Source organism: Borostomias antarcticus, assembly GCF_949987555.1.
Source record: "Borostomias antarcticus genome assembly, chromosome: 7".
Taxonomy (NCBI): domain Eukaryota; kingdom Metazoa; phylum Chordata; class Actinopteri; order Stomiiformes; family Stomiidae; genus Borostomias; species Borostomias antarcticus.
In genome coordinates this window covers 25,429,206-25,454,257 of record NC_140240.1, presented here as the reverse complement: position 1 = coordinate 25,454,257, position 25,052 = coordinate 25,429,206, and the positions used below count along the sequence as shown (strand labels likewise).

The 25,052-nt window shown below is 50.3% G+C and overlaps 1 protein-coding gene across 1 annotated transcript in view; it reads right to left on the bottom strand.

Annotated features, from left to right (window-relative positions):
- usp34 (ubiquitin specific peptidase 34) overlaps positions 1-25,052 on the bottom strand; it is a 63,430-nt gene that overhangs the window by 35,959 nt on the left and 2,419 nt on the right. Inside the window, 24 exon segments of the mRNA XM_084441100.1 lie at positions 1-48; positions 360-522; positions 1,703-1,802; positions 1,983-2,096; positions 2,282-2,436; positions 4,287-4,369; positions 6,864-6,959; positions 7,237-7,326; positions 7,498-7,625; positions 8,023-8,162; positions 9,144-9,358; positions 11,483-12,246; positions 12,487-12,617; positions 12,847-12,976; positions 13,855-13,980; positions 14,921-15,013; positions 15,157-15,238; positions 15,336-15,397; positions 15,812-16,004; positions 17,948-18,015; positions 18,332-18,481; positions 19,747-19,797; positions 21,056-21,611; positions 22,897-22,984. The exon segment at positions 1-48 is cut by the window's left edge and continues 79 nt beyond it. Of these exon segments, the coding sequence (XP_084297226.1) occupies positions 1-48; positions 360-522; positions 1,703-1,802; positions 1,983-2,096; positions 2,282-2,436; positions 4,287-4,369; positions 6,864-6,959; positions 7,237-7,326; positions 7,498-7,625; positions 8,023-8,162; positions 9,144-9,358; positions 11,483-12,246; positions 12,487-12,617; positions 12,847-12,976; positions 13,855-13,980; positions 14,921-15,013; positions 15,157-15,238; positions 15,336-15,397; positions 15,812-16,004; positions 17,948-18,015; positions 18,332-18,481; positions 19,747-19,797; positions 21,056-21,611; positions 22,897-22,984 (3,826 nt within the window).

The window sequence follows — 25,052 nt, the reverse complement described above, 5'->3', positions numbered from 1 at the left end:
CTGATGCCCGTCCCGTCAATCTGCCACTGTCTCAGGTGGTACGCAAACCTGGGGGGGGGGGTGCATGGATCAAATGAGAAAGCCCCGCCCGCTTCAGACAAGTTCTGGATAGAGGGTTTGTTGCGCAACAGCAGGGGACGATCTACGCATCAAAAGCTACCTGGGCGTTTCCACGGGGCTACCCCAAATCAAGAAAGCTCAGTCAGAGAATAAAATGAATGACTATGAATGAAGTGCTCCAGCTTTCTTTATTTGGGGTAGGCCAGTGGGAATGCCTGGGTAAACAGCTTTTGATACGTGTGTGCATGGATGTCTGTATGTGTGTGTGTGTGTGTGTGTGTATGTGTGTGTGTGTGTACCTGCGCCGGAAGGCCTCCAGGTGGGTCTTGAGCATGAGCAGGCCTCTCTCTATGATGGTGAGGCTGGAGTGGGGGTCTGTCTCCAGGTTGGCCGACGCCATCATCAGGCTCTCCATGCACTTACTGATGAACTCCTGCTCCTTCTCCAGGCCCGTCTTCCCAGCTGGGAATGCACACGCACGCACACACAAAGAAACAGACACGCACGTCGTTAGCCAGTCGCCATGGCAACTCGGAATCGTGCTTCCTAAATCAATAAATTATATAACGCTCCCCAGAAAAAACAACAACCCCCATAGCCATTTGTAAGATAAGCACAAGAATCCCCAGTAAAACTGAAAAGCCCTTTCTTTGTTCCACTGGAATGCTCAAACACAGGCTTGGTAAAAACCAAGGCTCCAGCAGTAGGGAGCAGAACATCACATGCACTTCTCCACCGCTGGGAGAGCGGTCATGATGACCGCGGACGACCGTAGGAGTCGACGCACTCCGGGGGGGGGGGCGAAAAATATAACTTTTCAGGAAAAAAAATGTATTATTGGAATCCTCAAACACAGCCTGTGTAAAACCAAAGCGTTGAACTGACCCACTCACGAATGGGCCTGAACGCAGCTACTGAACACTGACCGTTGATGTACTGAACACTGACTGACCGCTGACGTAGTAGGAGTTGATGTTCTGAACACTGACCGTTGATGTAGTAGTTGATGTACTGAACACTGACTGACCGTTGATGTAGTAGGAGTTGACATACTGAACACAGACTGACCGTTGATGTAGTAGGAGTTGACATAATGAACACAGACTGACCGTTGATGTAGTAGGAGTTGACATACTGAACACAGACTGACCGTTGATGTAGTAGGAGTTGACGTACTGAACACAGACTGACCGTTGATGTAGTAGGAGTTGACATACTGAACACAGACTGACCGTTGATGTAGTAGGAGTTGACGTACTGAACACAGACTGACCGTTGATGTAGTAGGAGTTGACATACTGAACACAGACTGACCGTTGATGTAGTAGGAGTTGACATACTGAACACAGACTGACCGTTGATGTAGTAGGAGTTGACATACTGAACACAGACTGACCGTTGATGTAGTAGGAGTTGACATACTGAACACAGACTGACCGTTGATGTAGTAGGAGTTGACGTACTGAACACAGACTGACCGTCGATGTAGTAGGAGTTGATGTACTGAACACAGACTGACCGTTGATGTAGTAGGAGTTGACATACTGAACACAGACTGACCGTTGATGTAGTAGGAGTTGACATACTGAACACAGACTGACCGTTGATGTAGTAGGAGTTGACATACTGAACACAGACTGACCGTTGATGTAGTAGGAGTTGATGTACTGGATGGCGGCGCGGCTGATGTCAGCAGACTGGGCCCTCAGGGCGATGCCCCACAGCTGGTCCATCCCACACAGCTACCCGGGGGGGAGAGGTCAGAGGTTAGGGTGCAAAGGTCACAGTGTTGACATTGGGGGCGGGCGGGGAGGGTGTGTACATGGCTGAGAGCATGTGCGCGTGCGAACGTACAGATGCGTAATGTGTGTCTCAAGGGTGAGTGATAGCGTGTGTGTGTGTGTGTGTGTGTGTGTGTGTACCTCGCAGTTGGAGCTGCTGTCGTAGGCGCTGGTGGCCAGGCGGGCCAAGTTACACAGGTGCTGGAAGAGGTTGAGGCCCGTCATGCTGATGGTCTCTGGCTTCAGCTGGGGCATCTGGGAGGGGGAGGTCAACAGAGTTACCAACACACGAAGACGCTGAACGCTACCGTGTGTGTGAGTCTGCGGTCCTCTATAAGTATGTGTGCGTGTATGAGTGACAATGTGTGTGTACGTATGAGTGTGCTCCCGTCTGTATGTATGTGTGTGTGTGTGTGTGTGTGTGCGTGCGCGGCCCCCACCTTCTCCAGGAAGAGGTGCTTGTAGGTCTCCATGCCCATGGCGTGCTGGTCCTTGCTGCGAACCTGGTTGAGGAACCAGTGCAGCGCATCGTCGTAGCACTCAGAGTCCTCCACCAGACAGTGCCACAGGATGTCCACCTGCTCCAGACTCAGCCCTGGGGAGCGCAGGGGGAGGAGAGGTGGAGGAGAGGAAGAGAGGTGGGGAGGAGAGGAGGAGGAGAGGTGGGGAGGGAGGAGAGGAAAAGAGGTGGGGAGGAAAGGAGAGGTGGAGAGGAAGGAAGAGGAGGAGAGGAGGAGAGGTGGGGAGGGAGGAAGTGGAGGAGAGGAGAGGAGAGGAGAGGTGGAGAGGAAGGAAGAGGAGGAGAGGTGGGGAGGGAGGAAGCAGAGGAAAGGAGGAGAGGTGGGGAGGGAGGAAGTGGAGGAGAGGAGGAGAGGTGGGGAGGGAGGAAGAGGAGAGGAGAGGTGGGGAGGAGGAGAGGAGGGTAAGACAGAGGAAAGGCACACACCCAGAAGCCACAGAGGAAGGCGTATTGTGCATCAGTGAGAGTGAAATGGGCAGAAACGGCACACAGGGTAGGCAGCTGCACTCATCCAACGCAACCCCCGTCGGATGACGCGGGCCGCGTTAAAGGACTATGCTCGTTTTTGACAACCTGGACCTTATTTACGACATATTATAAGAAGTTTGACTCACCCAGATCACTTTTGTGTTGTTCGGAGGCCGGTAGAAGAAATTTAAAATCCAGCGCGAGCCAGTATATCCATGTAATGGCGGCGCACGGGGCATAGGGAATGCAGCTTCTCAAAATCCATTTTCGGCCGCTAAACGGTTGTTTTCATCAATCACATTGCATGAATCGACAGTTGATATTCCTCTACGCGAGCCATTCTTTCGGTTGGTTTTCAAATACGTGGTCTGTAGCCACTGTAATATGATCTTTACAAGCCTCTCCCCCACTTGCTCCAGCACGCATGCGCACAGGCCAGCGCGCAGCCTGCTATTCTCCGGCTCACATTTTCTGCGCTACGATCGTAGTTGGTGCCGAGAATATTGTCGTCGTCATTCGTCAGCAACAATCCGATCGTAGCGCAGAGAATGTGAGAGAGCATAGCCAGTGTAAAGATCATATTACAGTGGCTACAGACCACGTATTTGAAAACCGAAAGAATGGCTCGCGTAGAGGAATATCAACTGTCGATTCATGCAATGTGATTGATGAAAACAACCGTTTAGCGGCCGAAAATGGATTTTTAGAAACTGCATTCCCTTTGCCCCGTGCGCCGCCATTACATGGATATACTGGCTCGCGCTGGATTTTAAATTTCTTCTACCGGCCTCCGAACAACACAAAAGTGATCTGGGTGAGTCAAACTTCTTATAATATGTCGTAAATAAGGTCCAGGTTGTCAAAAACGAGCATAGTCCTTTAAAACGCATCCAGAACACCGAGACGCGTGTACTGTACATACGCTACATCTCAAGACAAACTCGGGCCGCATAAACGGTTGCCATGGTGAAAAATTGGGCGCAGTCGGTGTGTCATTATCCTATTGTTGTAGAGGAGACTGCTGGTCTGCCTTCTCGTTGACAGGGGAGTCACACACACACCCTTCCTGTCTATCCAACCGACACACACACACACACACACACACAAAGACACACAAAGACACACACACACACAAAGACACACACACACACACCGGAGGGCATGAAAGGCGTGTGTGTGAGTGTGTGAGGGCAGAGGGGGCCCGGCCAGCAGAGAGGACAATGCCAGCTCTGTCTAGCAGGGTTCATCGGGTTGCACAGCCAGGCCCTTCATCTCAGGGCCACAGTCAGTCTAGCCGTCCACCAAGGGTGATATGATAACTCAGGACTTCAGGAGAGGAGCTGGCTAGGACTGTGGACGCGTGAAAACCAATTTACTTCAGCGGCCAGATTGTGTGCGTGCGTGCATGTGTGTGTGCGTGTGTCCGTGTGTGTGTGTGCGAGCCTTCAGCGACTTACTGAAGTGGTCCGGGGATCCCAGCGTCGAGAAGACGCAGGTGAGGAACTGGAGACGTACTTGTACCTCAGCGCTGTGGCCGTACCTGGATTCAACAAGCGGCCATTTTAGATTTCTCTCATGTTTTTTCGCTGCAACATTGTATGTCAATGCATTTTACGTTGGGAGAAAGTTTGTACTTATATATACAGCATATTACAGAGTTGAGCACACCCTACATTTTCAGAGGTGCAGACTAACGGAACATCAACAGTAAAAAATTTCAAAAAAAAAAGTTTAAAGGGGTCCACGTTTGCAAAACTAACTTTTTCATTGTTTTTGCATGTACATTTGAATCTCTGATGGGCCTACTAACACAAGTATGAAGTGAAACAACCCAGTCATTTTGTTGTGGTCAGCCGAAATGAAAACGTTAGAAAAAAAGTCAGTCCCTACAAGCCATTCAAATCTCCTGTGTCACTCTACGTCACCGACAATTCTCTGTTCTTGGATGTACTAAGCAGCACAGATCGTCTCCCATGCTCAAAGGACAGCAGAGACGAGTGGATACATTTTTTTTTTTATGCCAACGTTCCCGCTGAAATTGGAAAAACACTGGCAGTGTGTGCTAGACATTTTTTGCCCGATTGCTTTTTTAACCTGGGTCAGTACTAGAGCTGGGTATCGGTACTCGTACTGGATCGAAACAAACTGATACCAAGTAGCATCGAAATGTCTTCAGTCAAACCAGTACTTCATTCGATCCTTTTTGTATTGAGATCTAGGAAAAAAATACATTGTAATATGGTCCAATCACCGCAAGCGTTCTTCAATTTAATGCGACGCGTGATTGGCCCATTACGGCAGACAGCTACAATCCGTCTGGTGAAATCGACTGCAACTGCGAGTTGTTGACACAGTTTAGCACGCTGAGGTAATGCCACCAAAACACTCAAAGCTATGGTTATACTACACGCCTATGGCTTATGGTAAAAATAAATGCATAAAAACGTGTTTTTTACCTATTACCTACCTAGCTATCTAGCTAGCATTAGCAACCCTACTATAATGCATTGCTTAGTGCATTGGTTACTTAGTGGTAGTTTTAACTGTAGCAGCGAAATGTGTTTAGGCTAACGTTATTAACTAATGTTATGCTTAATGTTAAGACCCCCCTAGGCCTACTACCACCACAAAGGCTACTGCTGATGTTGCCACCCCCAGCAGCCTTGACACACCGTTCACATTAGCTGCAAGGTCATGGATGACTAAAAAATGTGTAGTCACTGTCAGTAGTTATATTGTAATAAATTCAGTTTGATACTCTTTTAAACACTTTCAAAATGTATTCTTGTAAAAAAAAAAAAATGAATGTGGGAGGATTGATGGCCTTTTACACAACTGAATGCTTCCATTCACATGATGGTTATGGAATGGAAAAGGTGCAAAAATGAAATTCAAAGTATCGATTGAAGTATTCAATTGGTATCGGTATCACTTTAAGGGTACTGGTATCGTAATTTTTGAAATGATACCCAGCCCTAGTCAGTACAATGCAGGCTTTTCAGATCAACTTTTTCTGAATGATCAATGCCAACTGTCCGTGGAAATTATGCAGAAACTCACTAAACTAAGTAATTATGCTGTGTGTTTGTTTGCATATAGTACTAACGCTAGCTAGCTAACACGAACAAACTTCCCTTTTGCCTCAAGCCGGATGCTCATCTCATCATATGTTACAGTAATGTTAGTGGAATGTAATTGGTAGACTTCTAGTTCATCGAGCGGCAATTAAAAATTATCAAATGTTAAGAAGTGGACATCATTGGATTCCCTTCGGCCTACAGAATCTAGCTTTTATTGTTTGCAGTCGAATGGTGTCATATAGCCTGGTGGTGTCTAGCTAGCGAATGTAGCTAGAGGTAACAGCATGCAACCATGGAGATAATAACATGGGAATAATAATAACAACATGTTTAGTCAGGGAGAGAAGACAATGAAATTTGTCACAGTGGCATCGAGAGTGGATGGTCCAGGCTAGCCAGCTATATTTGAGGTAGCATAGCGCTGTCAACAGCCCTCGTTCTGTAGCCTGACGGCTGAGCTCATTTGCATATGAAAAAGCGCTCGTGGTCAATGGGTTGATCTCGTGGTCAACGGAGGGGTATAGAGGCAGGCTAGAACGCTTATTCTGAGTGGTATTTTCAGCAAAAATACTCAGACATGTTTTGGGGACCCCAAAGACTGAAAATTAGCATAATAGGACACCTTTAAAAAAAAGTCTCACACTCAATTTCTCCTCTGCTATGATTTTCATGAACCAACGTTTCGGCAAAGAACCTTCGTCAGGGTGGTTTAATTTAATTACATTAATAAAATACTGAGAGTTTATACTGTCATTTTCCATGACATAATATTGTTCCAATTGTTCCAACAGATATACACTATTGTGGTGTAGTTATACGACACTTTATTTCCCGTCATTTCTCTCCGTCTTATTATCGCTCCATCTACCGTCTCTGTTGGCTGTGGAGCGAACTAAGGGAACAGGAGACTCAATAACAAACAACAAAACAACAACAAACAGACAAACAACTCACAGGGCGAACTTGTGTCTCTGCTCCCGCACTTCCTGGATGTAGTGCAGCAGGTTCTCGAAGAACAGCTTCATCATGTGCAGCTCCTTCTCCGCCCACCTGGGGAGACGACCAATCACATCGTCACGTTGACACACGAGTAGAACACAGATTCACATCACAACAATACTACTACGACAGTACAAAACTACGTATTTCATCATAGGAATATATATATATATATACACATACACACACACATATATATATACATATACATACACACACAAGATGTTAAAGTACAACTGGATAATGACATTGTATTGGACAGTACCGCCCTAACGGAGTGTCAAACTAGATAAAGGTGAGTGATGGTAGTCGAGGAGGCACCGCTTACATGGTGATCCAGTGGGTGTCGTAGCTGGAGCCGAACTGCTGAAAAGTGCCGAAAAGCTTTGGTAGCAGGCGAAGGGAAACGACCACGGACCTGGGGAGGACAGTGGACATCGTCAGCTTATGCGTTTCAAACGAGAGACAACCCGAGGGTAACGTTAGAGCTCACAACTCGGGCAGGGCAACGAGGGAGAGGGAAAGAGTGAGAGAAAATGAAACGGAGAAGGAGAAACCCACACACACACACACACGGTCAGGTACGTACCGGTGGTGGGCCAGGTTGTCCAGGCAGCCCTCGATGAAGCGCATGCGGATCTGCCTGTCGGTGAACCAGCAGACCAGGGAGCACAGCAGCTTCTCCGCCTCGTTGATCAGACCCTCGGACAGGTGGATCTGGAGGACCAACACAGATGCTCCGGTCACTCCCCCTTCTCAGCTTTCTTCATGGTTTGAAATGTTACAACTATATGGTTAAAATATTTATCATGAAAGTTTTTTTTTTTTTTTTTTTTTTACATTAGTCACATCAACCAGAATGAAAACAAACTGAGTCTTATTTTATGGGAGCAAAGTCAGTCATAACGATTGAGTTAAGCGCACCCTAACAGACAGAATATTCTGCAGAGAAATTGAAACATTCATCTCTTCACAACTTAATGATTTCAGTATCAACAAAACAACAAACAAAAGCAAAATGGCGGCAGCCGTGTTTTTGCTCTGCAAAAGGTGGCGTCCATTTTGTGTCCTTTTGCTCTCTCCCTCTCTCTCTCTTTCGCTCTGGGTGACTCACCGCGTCCTCGTCCTGCACCAGGTCCCACAGCAGTGTGTTGCCCTTCTTGCACACGTTGTCCAGGTTGATGTCGGTGACGGCGTGGCCAGAGTACTGGTGCTTGTGGACGGACGGGCCTGCGGAGGGATGAAACATAGCCGCTGGTGAGAGAAAGACCCACACACACACACGGGGGGTTAGACTAGAGACGGAACGGTGCCAAAGTTTCACATCGCCATTATTGGCGACCGAAATGATCGCGGTCGTCGGTGTTATTGTGGTGTGGTTCAAGTGTGCTGAAGATGTTGGAAAAGTACCGAGACACAAATCATTTCACCAAGTTTTAGACAAAACCACAAATAAAATTAGCGGCACGATGCACTTTTTGCTTGCGTAAACATTCAAATAATGCGTCTTGTTGTTGTGAACTTTGGTTGATGCCGGACAGTATTTACAGTGAGTTTTTCAAAGCACGGAAATCAAACATGGTTTCAGTGAGAATTTTATCACAAATAAATGTAATCAGATTTTAGCGGGGTTTATCATTATAGTGGTTATCGTTACATCCCTAGGTTAGACACGCCTGCAGTGTACGTCAGTCCGCCGCTCACACCACCTAGCGCAGGGGTACACAGTCAGCCTCGCCTTAGCGCCGTCTACGTTAGCTTAGCTTAGCTGAAACGGCTGCTAATGCTATGGGAAAGGCCAGCGCAAGATTCGCCGATCCTTATACGATCTGGATTGACTGACAGTGCTTGCACACCTGGGTCTACGACATCGATCGGTTGCTTGTGAAAGTGATGGGACGGTAACTGAGGTGTGTTTGATTTGCCTGGTTGACATATAAACAACGCGCACCCCAAGCATTTCAAGTTCTAGTGACTGACCCGGGTCTGACTGACGACATTACCTCATCCGCGTGATATACAAAAGCCAGTCACTACACATACTGGTATTGTGAACACACACGTACGCACACGCACACACACGCACACACACGCGCACACATGCGCACACACACGCGCACACACGCGCACACACGCGCACACACGCGCACACACGCGCACACACGCGCACACACACACAAACACACACAAACACACACAAACACACACAAACACACACAAACACGCGGTGAGCACCTTGGACCAGGTGCTGGTGGTAGATGGAGGCCAGGTTGGGCAGGTGCTGCTGCAGGTGGGAGCTGAGCTCGGCGTGGGAGTTGATCTGGACCAGCTCCTCCTCGCAGCCCGACTCCTCGCCCTCGAAGTCCGCCATATTCTTCTCCGACTTGGCGCTCACCTGCGAGCTGCTGCAGCTGACGTCGTCGGCGCTCAGCATGTCCTCAACCATGTGACTGCAGGGGGGGTTAAGTTACGTTACTGAAGAGGTCATCAAATCAAATCAAACTTTATTTGTATAGCGCATTTCATACACAGAGGCAACACAATGCGCTTTACAGAGAGCAATGGCGGGATGGAGGGATGGACATACATTCCAGAGGGAAGCAATAAAACTGTTTCACCCGGGCGCCGAAAAAGTGAGCTGTAAAAACTCTTCCCTGATCTCTCTCAACGAGACGATCGAGCAAGCTCCTGGAAAATGTTTGCCGATTGGCTAAGAACATTTACAGGGCAATAAACACTTAATTGGAGAGACATGACTATCAGTAGAGTAGATAAGATGGTTCCAGAGATGTCGCCTACATGGTCGGCCATTATGTGTTATCTATCCCTGTAATCCGTACCCTTAAAGTCGCACTGAAATGAAAAAAGCATTCTGTCCCATTTTGGTTCACATAATTGGTCATACCTATTCAACGATGTATGCCAAAAAATTTACAAAATTCTACTTTTGTTGTAATCTTATAATTTCTTATATACGGTAGGTCCTGTGCAATGACAACAGGTACCTTAGATTTTAGGCCAATAATCTCACGACATCCACCCGTCAATCAACGCTATCCTTCTATCGAATCTGTCTAAAGTTCTTAAAACCCGTCCACTTGTCAATGTTCCAATCAAATTCCTCTAAACATATGTCCCACCCTCATAGCTTGTTTGCATCGGAAATACGTCAAACTACGGAAGTTAGATGATCTCAAACGTCCGTTTCAGTGCGACTTTAAGCTTCCTTGTGTGTTTTCTTAGCGCTGGAACACATGAATATCATTCACAGACCTGCAAACTCCCGAGAGTGAAAAAGGTGACAGGTCCGAAACTTTTTTGAGCGTTTTGAAACTAGAATTTCTGTGTGCGAGTAGATACATGGCTCTTGCGAGGTGCATAATATATCCATCCCAATTACAACCCCAAATACAATTATGTAAATATCCAGATTCACCGTTTAAACATTTTAATCAGAATTTCAATGTTTCTTTTTCACTAAAAGAGAACAGATCTCATAAAAAGTTAGTTATTTTCTTAAGCAACCAAACAATTACTTTTTTACACTTTATTCTCCCTGTTGCCTCTCAAAAAAAGACAACCAACCTCCATTGCCTGAAATGCAGGAAAGAATGAGACAGGGAGACATGATAGCTAGGGATGCTCCGATCTGAATTTTTTGGGCTAATACCGATCACCGATTATCCGTATATTATTACCCATATTGTTGTATCGATATGATGACCCTGTCTTTGCTTGCATATTTTTAGATTAAGGTTGCCCATTATTATCACTTATTAACTGATGAATAGGCCCTCCAAATATTATTCTGTATATATCAGATTCAGTAGACTTCACACTTCAGTATACAGTATACCATTCGGACCAATGCCGAGTAAAAAAAAAAAAAAAAAGTTGTTTTCGGTGACTTTTATTTTGGAATCCGGACATAAGTTTTGTTTCTGCTGGAGGGGCAACTAGTAGTGTCCTCTATCCTAATTTTAAACCGCAAAAATATCCAAACTACAGCTGATCAGAGATTTCGTTAACAAGTGATTAGCAGCAGCAGCTTTGGAGATATTTGGGCTGTATGAAAAAATGCTGTATGAGGAGATCCTGGGAGAAAACACGCGCAATTGAAATGGATGTTGGACGCTGTTGACATGACGTTTACGTTATTCAACTGGAGATCAAGCAACGTTACATCCAACAGGATCTGTATTTATACCCTCGTCTGCTGTGGTTAGTCACTATTTCACGTTCTGAATTGACCCACCACTCTATAACATTTAGCTTGTAGCATCCAAGTTTGCACTTATATCTATGCCAAGTTAACCAGTTAGTATTATCCAATAAGGTTTATTCTAGCCTGAACATCAAATGCAGTCACTCTCCCCTCACCCCCCCATTCATTCATATGAATGTCCCAATTGACAAAAAAAACGGCGATTGTAGCCGAAAGGCGACTAGTTTGCAGGTATGCATTCAGGATTCTCATTCAAACGAGAAGAGCCGTGTATCGATCGGTGGCGTCCATTTTTTCCTGATTAACAAACACGGCGGCGGGTTCAGAAGACCGTAGAGTCGGCTCCTACCCTTCGTGGTGGTGATGATGATGATGGTGGTGGGGGTGGTGGGGCCCGATGAAGCGCCGGCAGTTGAAGAGCTCGTTGCCCATGGCGTCCCCCAGGAAGTCCCCCGGGCGGGGCAGGCACGGCGGCGGCGGCGGCTCCTGGGGTCCCTGGACGACCATGGGGGCGGGGCCCATCTCACCCCCGCCCCCTTGTTGCTGCCCCTGCTGCGGCCCCTGCTGCTGCTCCACCCCCCGCTCAGGCGCCGAGGACGAGCACGCCTCCAGCATCCTCATCCGGCCCTCCAGCGAGGCGGCGCTGACCATGGCGGCAGCGGCGGCGGCGGCCTCGGGGGCGAACGGGGGCAGGCCCTTGGGTTTGGGCCCGCCTCCTCCTCCTCCACCGGGGGGCCTGTCGCCCTGGCCCTCCCCCAGCGCCTCGCCCGCCTTCCTCTTCCTGACCTCCGGCTGCTCCCGGGCGCCGCCGGCGTCCTTCTGGGGGCTGCCCTCCGCCGCCGCAGAACGCCCGCCGCCGCCCCCCTCCTCCTCGTCCTCCTCCTCCTCATCGTCCTCCTCGTCGTCATCGTCCTCCTCCTCTTCCTCCTCCTCCTCTTCCTCCTCCTCCTTCAGGGGCTCGCTGTCGGCCATGTCGTCCGAGTGCATCTCGCTGGCGGGGCTGCCGGCCGATTGGCTGGCTCGGCTGGACGCCGCCTCGTTGCTGGACGCCTGGCTGCTGCTGCCCTCCTCCACGCTGTTGGCCGTCTCGTCGGAGCTGCCCTGCATCGACTCCTGGAAGAGGAAGGAGGGAGGAGAGAGAGGGAGAGAGAGGGAGGGAGGGTGGAGAGAGGGAGAGAGAGGGAGAGAGAGAGGGAGAGAGAGAGAGAGACGGCGGGAGAGGGAGAGAGAAAAGCAGTCAGACTTGCACTGCTTGAGAACAGTACCCTACCAGGCCAAGCAGAGGCGGCGGGGGCACAGAGGAAAGAGGAAGTGACCTTGGACGGCGAGGAGGGGGGGTGGGCGCTACCGTACCTCGGTGTCGGAGAGCCTCTGCTGGCCGCGCTTGCCGCCGCCCATCATCTGCTCGTCCATCTCCATGTCGCTGCCGCCGCTGTGGTGGGTGTCGCTGTTGTCGCTGCTGTCCGGGCTGGCCGCCGGGGAGCCTGGGTAGGGGGGACGCCGAGAGTGAGCCTGGGAAACAAGGTCTACCCGCACGCAGGAGGACGCCATGTTTGCCTGTCTAAAGTCAGCCTTTTCCTTTTTTTTCTTCTTTTTTTTTTTTCCGCGAGCAGCGGAACCGGCCTCGACTTATGGTCATCGATAAATCAATCAATAAAAGAGGCACGCCCACGAACAAACAAACAAACACGAACGCAAACAAACAAAACACACCTTTCTTGTTGCCCATGGGGATGTTGGTGTTGAGCAGGGAGGCGAAGGAACTCTGCTTGGACAGCTGGGCCTTGGCGGCCAGCGCATTGTTCCACAGGGCTTTGATCAGCATGGAGGCTAGATACAGCGTCTGAGGCGCGCGCGTGTGTGTGCGTGTGTGTGTGTGTGTGGGGAGGGGTTGGAAGAGACAAAGGGGAGCTCTGTTAGACATGTCTGCTAAAACACACAGTTAGGCTGGAAAGAAGCCCGTTATAAGAACTTCCTGCGGCAACGATCATTTCAAGCTTTTTGAAGTGAAACCATAAGAGATTAAACTGTCTGAAGCTGAGAAGCCGCTGATCCCCCCCTCACAGTGGAACTCTCTCTAAAATGGAGGTATCTCAGGCCCCGATCTTAGGAAAATGTGTGTGTTACATTGTGAGAGAGACACTGAAACCAAAGCTTATAAAAGATAAAAAGCAGTGTCCCAACTAGTGTGTGTGAGAGAGAGGGAGAGAGAGTTGGTGCGCAAGAGTTTGTGCGTAAGTGTGTGTGTGTAAGACTGTGTGTGTGTACCTGTTCAGTGTTTGTGTGTGTGCGTGTGTGTGTGTGGGAGGGGGGGGGGTGTACCTGTTCAGTGTGTGTGTGTGTGTGGGAGGGGGGGGGTGTACCTGTTCAGTGTGTGTGTGTGTGTGGGAGGGGGGGGGTGTACCTGTTCAGTGTGTGTGTGGGAGGGGGGGGGTGTACCTGTTCAGTGTGTGTGTGGGAGGGGGGGGTGTACCTGTTCAGTGTGTGTGTGGGAGGGGGGGGGTGTACCTGTTCAGTGTGTGTGTGTGTGTGGGAGGAGGGGGTGTACCTGTTCAGTGTTTGTGTGTGTGTGTGGGAGGGGGTGTACCTGTTCAGTGTGTGTGTGTGTACCTGTTCAGTGTTTGTGTGTGTGTGTGGGAGGGGGTGTACCTGTTCAGTGTGTGTGTGTGTGTGTGTGTGTGTGTACCTGTTCAGTGTGTGTGTGTGTGTGTGTGTGTGTACCTGCTCAGTGTGTGCGCTGGGGTGCAGGCCAGACACCAGGTTGAGGACGTGTCTCAGAGGCACTGGGTCCAGGTTCTTGATCAGGGAGGGGAACAGGTCGTGGATGTAGCGGCTGCAGTGCTTCAGCTGAAACACACACACGCACACACACGCACACACGCACGCACGCACACGCGATCAGCCATCTCAACAGCATCGATTTAACACTGGTTGAGCCAGTATAAAAGACTAATCTTGCTGGTGGGTAAGAGATGAGACTGGTTTGGCTGCTCATGTAAAACAGCTGTGGGGCTCCGTCTCTAGATTGGGAAAGAAAGCGAAACAGCAGCCAAGCAGTGGTTTATTCAACCATGATGAAGGCTGCTAGCCTGGCGCTGACATCCTGGTCACGTGATCTCGCATTCTGTTCCTCCCCACAGATCAGTCTGGACATCCACGCGTTCAAATTGATTTCCACCCAACCAGATATTGGTCGGGCCAATCAGAACCAATTATCTAATATGGGGGGTTGACATGAGGACTGCGCTAAGGCTGTCCCCGACTCGGAATTTTGTGAGTCGAATTAGACTCGCCTATTCAAAACAGATATACCACGATTCGTTCCTCCATTTCCCCCCCCATATGTCGAACGTTAGGCTGAGGGGAGACCGCGGGAGTCGGGACAGCTGTCAAACTAACTCAAACTCGCAGGCAGCAGAATAAAAGATGCCCCCGTGTTTTCATGCAGTGCATAGCCTCGATTTGGGTTGGCCGATTTCACAATAGTCTCCTCAACTGTGCATTTGAAAGCCCTAACTCAGTATAAATACCGCCCACCCGCGCCGACGGCTAAAGCCGTGTTGATGTTTATTTTTAATAAGCGGCATTTATGAGAGATGGTCAGGTACGCTGGCGACTACCGAGGACCCGGGATCGAACCCGACGCGGGCAAGTGAGGGTGAAAGCGATACCGACGAGCAGGGACACTGACAGTGATAACTGTAGCGTGTAAGAAGAACGTGTGTGTGTGTGTATGTATGTGTGTGTGTGTGTGTGTGTGTATGTGTGTGCGCGTGTGTGTGTTTACCTGAGCTGCAGCCCAGATGCAGTCCACATGCTGGGTGCTGAGTCTGCCCTCTGCTGCCAGGAAGTTCAGGATGACTTGGCACTGTTTGATGATCTGGAGACGCAAACACGGCCGACGGGTCAAAGCAAACATGGCCGAGCATAGTTTCTTTCTCCTATCTGTCTGTTATAGATATGCACTTTCAGTTCACTTGAAAAAGGAGTTAGCGGATGAACTGGGGGAAAAAAGGGACTGACCTCGATGTGCAAATTTGGTCCAAAGATGTGCTCCACTACGTTGTTGTTGATTAGCCAGTCGGCTAGCTCCTTCGCTATCGACCTGCAGGAGAACAGTCTGATTAGCGCTTAGCGCTTGAGCTAATTTTGCACTTAGCTCAGGGTGTTGAAACTGAGTAAAAAAAAAAAAAAACACTTACGTCTCGGTGTCGGACACCAGAGACTCATTGTTGCAGACGTCGTTGAAGGTGTGAAGCTGATTCTGCAGGAGAGAACGCAGGGAAACATGTCATCAGTCAGATACAATACATGGGTAAAGGATGGGAATGTATACGCAGCGCAAATACAGTCTTACAGTCCAGTCTGAGGAATCTCAGTCCTGATTCAAAGTCTACGTAAGCTACGCTAGCGCGACGAACGCATGCTCCGCGCTACGCAAAGACACGTCAAACACACCTCGCTAACATTACGTAGCGTTACATAGTGTTGCGTGGTTAGCGCTAGCGTAGCTTGCGTAGACTACGAACGGGGGGGGAGGGGGGGGGGAGAACAGTACCAATAGGTGATCCCAATTTGGCATGACAGAAACACTGCGATAGTGTGAGCGAGCGAGCGAGCGAGCGAGCGAGCGAGCGAGCGAGCGAGCGAGCGTGCGTGCGTGCGTGTGTCTCATCACCGTGATCTGGCTGAGCCCGGCCAGCCTCATGGTGAGCGTGGGGGACATGAAGTACTTGAAGGCCAGGTCCAGGCTCTCCTTGTCGAAGCACAGCGCGCTGTCCAGCGGCTCCTTCACCGTGCTCCACATCAGGTCGGCCATGTTGCGCGCTGCGCTCTGCCTCAGCTCCTGGTCCGAGAGTTTACACAGGTACCTGGGGGAGGGGAGAGAGAGAGAGAGAGAGAGAGAGAGAGAGAGAGAGAGAGAGAGAGAGAGAGAGAGAAAGAAAAACGGCATCAGGCCGAGAGAGAGCGCCATGTGAGCGCTACGCAACTTTATTTGTCCCGACAAAAGGGAGGAGGGGGTTTACACACGCCGGCTCAAAAGCCGCCTTCTCCTTCGGGTGGGAACCTCAGATCCAGCTGCGCCCGGACGGCGTGGAGGCCAAGTCATCGGGGAGAGAGGGAAGGCCGCTCTCCCGGCGTTCGACCCGTTCTCTCAGCCAAGGACGCCGGAGCTACGCGGCGTTCTGTTTGACGCCGGGCTCCGATGGCCTCTGATTGCGCTCCCGAGCGGGGGAGGACCGGCGGAGAGGGGGGGGGGGTCGGCTGCGTTTTCTCTCCGACGCGTCCAGACATCAGATGTCCGCGTGTGTGGAATTGCAAAGCGGTGCGCAAGAGGCCTTATTTGCCGATGCGGGTGTGACTACCCACAACTGCTCAACGACTCGGCTGGAGGGAACGGCGAACGGGGTTCGCAAATGTCCGCTGCCGTGAACGGGGAAGAACTAGGAAGGGGAGACCGGGGAGGATGGCACGAGTCGAGCGAGAAATGGAATTGGGGAAAGGGATGTTGTAATTATGATGTCGGCGGTGTCATAAACGCGTTAGAAGCCCGGCCCGCCCTCCTCGGGGTCACGTGACGGAGGGGAGGGGGGGGGGGGGGGTACGCCACTGCCGGCCGTCTGGCTCCGCCAAGGTCATGTGAGGAGAGAGGCTGACTGGAGCCATGGCTACTGTTGCCATGGCGAGGGAAGCTCTTCCTAGCAACAACGCACGCGGCACTCTGGTGAGGCTGTGAGAGAGGGAGGGAGAGAGAGAGAGAGAGAGAGAAAGAGAGAAAGAAACAGAGGCGTGCTGCAGACTCGCTGCTCCAGGCAGACGCTGATCCAGTCACAACAACCCATCGAGTGTCTTACTCTCCTGACTACTAAAATATGCGGCACACGCTGAGATTCTTAAAATCCATCATGAATGTCAACCTCTAAACAACCTCAAATAACAAGACAACAGTATCTGTTGTATTGCGTCCAAAAATAGAACCAGGCTACAAAATCCAGGCTAGTATCTCTCTCTCACACACACACACACACACACACACACACACGTCTCTCTAATTGGCCTCCAGAGTGTTTGATATCGTGCTGGAGAGGTTGCAGACAACTTGGTACAAAATGGCAGCCGTTAAAACTCCCAACAACGGGAGGAATTTTAGCCCTCCGGCTATTTTCAGACAAGAGTTCTCCCGCTCTTTTCCTCTCCACATTTCGGCGACGGCAAACGCATCCGAGCGGCGCCGAGCTCCCGCGCCGGCGCCGTGCGGCACGGGGGAACAAGCGAGTCCTGCTGCCCGAGACTGACCATTCCCGCCGAAATCACCGCTAATCGGTCGATCAACTCTACACAGTACATCAAAATACAAAACACGCGGCTTGGGGAACCACCCGGCCCGTGTGTGTGGTGATTCTGAAGCGGACAGGCAGAAGGGCGTGGTGCGTCCGAGCCGCTTGGTTCTGTCCGGACGGGGATGAAATGATTCAGATTTCAAATGATTCAGAATCGATTCATGAATCCCAAAATCTATCTTTTATTTAACGAATGAATGAATAAATCAAGGAATGAATAGTTCATTAATTCATTCAATGATTCATTCATTCATTCATTTTTGGAAATCAGTATTGATACCCAGCCCTAGTATTGATGTGTTACATAACTTGGCAGTCATGTAATTAAGGTTAAAGCAAAAAAAAAAAGACAGGTTTTAGTAACACTAACCGAATCAATATTGAATCGATTCTGAACCTTGTGAATCGGAATCGAATCGATTCTTGAAATTGGAATCGATACCCAGCCCTAGAGGGCGTGGCTGTGAACTCACCGTATGACGTAAGTGCGGAACGGTATGATGTGCTGCATGACGGCAGGGATGTGCAGCCATATTCGGATCTGTGTGGGCGGGGGGGGGGAAAAAAGAGAGATATAACCAACAACAAATATGCAAACGCACGCTCCGTGAACACAGGTGAAGCAGTAGGGAGGGCGACGGCTAAATATGGATATTATAAATCTGGTAAACGCTAAATGACAGGGAAGAGGAGCTTGAACTGCTTTTGGGTACGTCAGTAAGGGACAGGCTAATCCACATGGGGGGGGGGGTGTGTGTGGAAATGTCACCGGTGGCTTCTTGCGCCCGGCTCAAAACGCAAAGCGGCTCGTGGGTGTCGGTGGCGAGCCGGGCGGTTCCGGCGTGGGCGGGACTCACGTTGGAGACGATGGTGATGAAGGCGTGGGCAAGGGGGAAGGGCAGACTCTCCGGCGTGCCCGACTCGAAGCAGTCCTTCATCAGGGACAGGCCGTGCTTCCCGCAGAACAGGCACACGTAGCGGAGCAGGTGCAGGGGTACCTCCACGTCCTGGTCAACACACCACACGCAGTTTCAACAGTTTTTTGGGGGGTTTTTGAGTCTTGTTCGTGAGGTTCCAAAATGGGACATTTTGTCCTGGGGGGGGCAACTGGGGTCACACACACACAACGACACGCTACAGATGGAAGTCACATTACAGCACTCGGTCGGAATAGTGCGGACGAGTGTCGAAGGGCGTCAGGGAACTGTTGGGCTTACTACGCTCGTCTGCTCCCCTCCTCTGATCACACTCCGCTCCGACAATATCGGCTTTAGTGAGAACACTATGGATGAACTAATCTCTGAAATCTTTCCTGTACAACATCAGGAAATGAGAGCTGAAATGAACCCATGAACAGGCTACAACAGAGGTAACCGTCAGCCAATCCCTGCCTCCTATTGTCCCTGAACCCAAAAAACACACAAATAAAAACGCTCCCCGCGGGCGCATTTACTTTTTAATAATGGTGAAAAGGTGCAGGCATGAGGGACTGGAAATGAATCGCAGACTGATTGTCGGACCCCAAGGGTGGGATTACCTCACTTGCGGGGGAAAATAAATCCTTGATCTAATCACGATTCTGCAACGTGAAAAAGAAATAAACGTTTCTGCAGACGCCGTGACGCCATTCATCAGTCATCCTGGAGCTGCTGAACCAGAGGCATCAGACCGAGGCTAAAGGTTTTTTTTTCGTTGCACACGAAATGCGCTCAGAGCAAAATTCCCCCTAGGTCATTCCGCCAGTCATCGTTCCAATCCAGACCCATTGTTCTCAGTCGTCTCAATAGCAAAGGTAGACTTAAAAAGGGCTCCTAAAGATCCATCACACTAGCCCCCCCGCCCCCAGGAGCAGGCTGACCCGGGACCTGTCCCAAACCAAGCCTGCCGCAACCCTCCCCTAGGGGAGAGATGGAGGGCCTGTCCTGGGACCAGCGTTGAGGACCTCTCTCTCTCCCTCTCTGAGGACCTCTCTCTCTCCCTCTCTCTCTCTCTCCGTCTCTCCAGCTCTAAATGGGCCACAGCTGTCGGGCTCTGGGGCAGCGCTCGTGCAGCTCCCCAATAAAATATAAATAGCTGCAAGATGTCATAAATCACGGCGCTGTGAGGAGCATGACTACGCTAAGAGGGAGGGGGGGGGGGGGGGGGGGGAGATGGCGGCCCGGCGAAAAACGGACGTCGGCCCCGTTTCCCGGGGACCGCCGGGACCCGACGGCGACGGTCGGGGACGGAGAGGTGAAGTGCGGCGGAGTGGATGGGGGTGGGGGGGGCTTACGTTCATGTCGCAGAAGGAGCCGAGGATGTTGCTTTCGTGAGCAGAGATGTCCTGGGGGGGGGGGAGAGAGAGAGAGAGAGAGAATAAAAGAATAGAAGGTTTATTTGCCATGTGTAACAAGTGTACATTCTTGTCATCGCTCGTCCTTGCGGTGTCTTATCAGTACTGCTCACTTCCCTCATTCCTGGCAATTTACTATCCGTCGTCCAGGGGTCTGTCAGTATCATCCTCATCTACTTATCCCATCTGATCATAGATGACAATGATGTAGGCAGTGCAATTAAATTACATTCAAGTATACAGTCGTACAGAATCAGTGGTTGTCGTCTATTGTGTAGGCAAGAGCCAATTGTTATTGTTCATCATATAGGCAAGGTGTTCAATCAAGAGAGACGGTGAGTGAGATAAGAGAATGTTGTGTGTGTGTGTGTGTGTGTGCGCGAATGTCTAGTGTTCTTTCATATAGAGTGGTGTGTGTGTATGTCCAGAGGTGTGTTGCGTTCTCACCTCTATAGTGCGGTTTGTGTTGTGTTTGTACAGTCCTCACCTCTATAGTGGGTGTGTGTTGTGTTGGTACAGTCCTCACCTCTATAGTGGGTGTGTGTTGTGTTTGTACAGTCCTCACCTCTATAGTGGGGTGTGTGTTGTGTTTGTAGTCCTCACCTCTATAATGGGGTGTGTGTTGTGTTTGTAGTCCTCACCTCTATAGTGGGGTGTGTGTTGTGTTTGTAGTCCTCACCTCTATAATGGGGTGTGTGTTGTGTTTGTAGTCCTCACCTCTATAGTGGGGTGTGTGTTGTGTTTGTAGTCCTCACCTCTATAGTGGGGTGTGTGTTGTGTTTGTAGTCCTCACCTCTATAGTGGGGTGTGTGTTGTGTTTGTAGTCCTCACCTCTATAGTGGGGTGTGTGTTGTGTTTGTAGTCCTCACCTCTATAGTGGGGTGTGTGTTGTGTTTGTAGTCCTCACCTCTATAATGGGGTGTGTGTTGTGTTTGTAGTCCTCACCTCTATAGTGGGGTGTGTGTTGTGTTTGTAGTCCTCACCTCTATAGTGGGGTGTGTGTTGTGTTTGTAGTCCTCACCTCTATAGTGGGGTGTGTGTTGTGTTTGTAGTCCTCACCTCTATAGTGGGGTGTGTGTTGTGTTTGTAGTCCTCACCTCTATAGTGGGGTGTGTGTTGTGTTTGTAGTCCTCACCTCTATAGTGGGGTGTGTGTTGTGTTTGTAGTCCTCACCTCTATAATGGGGTGTGTGTTGTGTTTGTAGTCCTCACCTCTATAGTGGGGTGTGTGTTGTGTTTGTAGTCCTCACCTCTATAGTGGGGTGTGTGTTGTGTTTGTAGGCCGTGTACAGGGGGAACTGGATCTGGAAGATCTTGGCGGCGCAGAGCAGAAGCTTTTCCCGCTCCTCTGTGCTCCAGGAGCTGAAGGGGTCCTGGTTGTCTGTACTGCTGCTGCTGCTAGCCCCGCCTCCGCTACCGCCGGCCCCACCGCTGCTGGTCCCCTCCCCGGGCCCGGGGTCCTCCGGCTGGGCCGCGCCGGGCTGGCTTGGCCCCTGGTTCTGGGTCTGGCTCTGGTCGGGCGCGTCGGCCGCGTCCTCCTCCGCCGAGTCCCGCTCCACGTTCAGCGGCTCGTCCTCGCCGGGGGAGGAGGGCCGGGGGAGGGGCCCGCCGGGCCCGGCCGCGCCCTCGCTCCACTCGGAGCCCGCCCCCGGGGCCCCGCCCCCCCCGCCGTGGGCGCCCGCCCGGGCCGAGCAGAGGCGGTCCCTCAGGCTGGTCACCTGGGCGATGACCAGGCTGATGAGGGCGTACACCAGCTGATTGAACACCTCCAGCTGCTTGTACTCCTTGAAGCAGCACAGGCATTGCCTGGGGAAAGATGAACAGAGAGAGAGAGAAAGAGAGAGAGACAGAAAGAAAGAGAGAGAGAGAGAGAGAGGGCGAGGAGGTCAGGTGGAGGGATGGAGAGATGAGAAAGGGTGGTAAAGGAGGAGAGTGAATGAAATTGAAGTTCATCATCCAGTGTGACCCATTCTGGCTGTGGTGAATGGTCAATGGACTGCACTTATATAGAGCTTTTATCCAAAGCACTTTACAATGAAGGCCTCTCATTCACCCATTCACACACACGTTCACACACCAATGGCGGCAGCTGGCATGCCCGGTGCCAGCCTGCTCATTAGGAGCAATTTGGGGTTCAGTCTTGCCCAAGAACCCTTCGACATGTGGGCCGGGATTTGAACCGCTCTACCTCCTGACCCCCCCCCCCCCCCCCCCCGTTTTGAACACGTTACGACTCTGTTTTGATTCATTCATTTTCGGACTGGGTATCCAAAGGGCTTTGAAATGTCCGAAAATCGCCACCTCACGCTGAACTTAATCCAAACGACAACGGCAGCTCTGTGTCTGGCTCAGCCGCGCCGTAAACAGCCGTCTTCAAATGTCATCTTAGGGATCATCTATTCAATCAGCATCCCCAGGGCAGAATACACGTTCAGAAATCAGTAAATGAGCTAAACTGTGTGCTAAAATGTGCATTTGGGGGTTTAAGTATGCCAAAATGTGTATGCGCATAGCCAACCGAAGTGATAACAAAGACAGCCTGCACAGCATCCAATATGTTCATCCCCTGATCTATTCTGGGCTCTGTCGTTGAAAGACCCAAACAATTTTATGATTGACGATGTGGTGTGTGTGTGTGTGTGCTGTATATTTTTTTCCCTCTGTGCTGTGAGGTGGGTCATCTGTCATTTGCATCATTACAAACAGTGCGTGTGAACCAAAACAAAAGATGCCGTCCTGTTCTCTTCTCGTGATGGGGCTCTGGATTATTTCGCGAGACAAATCCAACAGCTGTGGGAGAGCGACTGCTCTTCAGAAAGGTCAACAAATCCTCCAGGCTCTCCGCACAGAAAACTTGTTCCACTAGTTAAAACCCAAACCGACGGGTCTGTTATGGCCCTGTCAAAAAATCTAATTTCGGGTCCGTTTGTCCTTAAGTAGCCTTAGCTAGCTGGCTGAAGCTACGGGAGCTAGAGGCACCCACGCACAGCTAGTCCACAGGTGGGCTGAAGAGCATGCGTGAGGAAATATGAATGAAATGTAAATGGGACACAGTCTGAGCTGATAAACGCTGGGCTGGAGGGACACTCACCTCTGGGTCCATGAGCTGATGTAGCTGAAGACTCTTAACGCATGCTCCTTCTTCAGCTGGAGGCCCTCAGTGCTGTCTGCATCCGATACTGAGAGAGAGAGAGAGAGAGAGAGAGAGAGAGAGAGAGAGAGAGAGAGAGAGAGAGTGTGAGTTAAGTGTGGGGTAACAGCACATACAGTAGGCAAGGCCTCCACAGATTGGGTAAAGATGCAATTCTTAAGCCAACACAGCCGGTCAGAAAGGCTTCAACCACTAGGTTTAGCAGAAGTGACGACTGCCCACGGGAAAAGGCTTCGTGAGGTGCACAGATCAATGACTATAGAAAAGCAACGATTCTGCACGGGGGGATATGGAATGAGAGTTGCGTGAGAGTTGCGTTCCAAAATGCAAAAAAGGCCTTGGCGGCCATGAGGGTAGCCGACATTCAATTGGAACATTTTATGGCTGAGTTTACACTCCAGCTGTTTGGTACTGTAGATGAACAGGGATGAGCTTGCGGCGCCTCCAACCGACTTCACGGGCACGCGATACGTCAAATACCGTGCGGCAAAAAAAAAACTGCTTGAGATGCACCTGGGGAAGCTGTCATTTTCTTGACCTGACTGAGGAAGACGGAAGACGCACTGGGACTGTTGAAAAGTATCCAAGGCTATTAGAAGTATGAGAAACGACACAACTGCGCAGATATTCTCTGAACAATAAAAAGGAATTTTCAAGATAAGAATAGGGACCTTGAAAAGAAAAGTGTGAACCAGTCACCCTGAGCCGTGGAGGTGGTCTCTTTTGACAAAATAGACTCAAACTCAAGAGATTAGCGGGCCTACTTGTGCACCATCTGTCCTTGAGAAGCAGGCACCGTTCTCGGACACAGATTAGGCCCGTGCAGCACTAAGAAGCCATTTCAACTGAGAAAATCTATGAATTTGGTCTAGGGTAGGCTTAGGCTAATCTGTGTCCAAGAAACTGGCACCCAGTGTGTGGCGGTCAAGAGGTTGGACAGGGCTAGGCCTCTCATCTCATTCTCCATGAGGTAAGAAACAGGCCCGAGAAAGCACGCTCATAGGGGATGGTTGGAGAGAACGGTAGCGTTGTGACACTCAAGACTATTGGATAGCTGAGAGCACTCAGTCACAGTTCAGCGCTCAACCGTAGCATCAAGGGTTGATCCCTTTTCATTATGGTTGAACCTTAACTTGAGATTTGGCCCAAGACCCTGAGGCAAACGCTTTCCATGTCCATTGTATTCAATCCTAGGGCTACAATATCCAATATCTTCAGTTAGTTTCAACTCACTCCTAGATGCTTTTACCTATCCGAGTTAAATAGTTGAGACTTTGGGAATCCCATTTACAAAAGGGAACTAGATGTAGTCCTAAACCTCTCTGATAACTACTCATGAAATTAACCATGGTGTGAGATAGCAAGCAGGGAGAGCAAAACTGTCCAGAACAAGTGCAAATGATATGAAGCCTATTGCTTCCATCCTGGTAATACATTTCCAAAGGGCCCTACACCAGTCTAATTTTCAGAATGAAATGTGCAACGTATGATGACTCAACAACAATGACTCAGAAGAACTTTACCTAACAGCCCAAAAAGTGGGTCTAAAGTCCCCCCCAAAAAGTATCAAAAAGTGTTCATTTGCATGCGCATGCATAGCAACCCTGTCTGTGAGGATTGGCGCAGTGCCAACTGCAGGACAAAAGAGTAAACAAAAAAAGCGGACCTGTCTCCAAGCAACCGGCTCTGCTCCTTTGTAGGGACGTGACAAAGATGAAGAAACCACAACAACGGAGGGGGGGGGGTTGTTCTTAAGTCCGGCAGGACACCTTGGCGACCCAGAACTACTGTAAACGTATGTGTGTTTGAATCCACCTTTTCCCCCCCATTCACTACTTGTCTCATACCGCGTAGGCAAAGGTCCGATCCGGAAAACTCACACAAGCTCCCCCCCCAAAAAAACAAACGACCCCATTGTGTTCAGGATACGACAAACATCAGGATCAACCTCGGGCCCTGGACGTGGCAGCCATTGTTCCGGCGACGGTAAAGAGTTCTGCTCACTGGTAAAACAATACTCGAGCAAAACAGACGCCCCAAGCATCTAGCTCCCGGCGCCGGACCGCGCTCCGCTCTGCCATGCGAGGCTCGGTGGA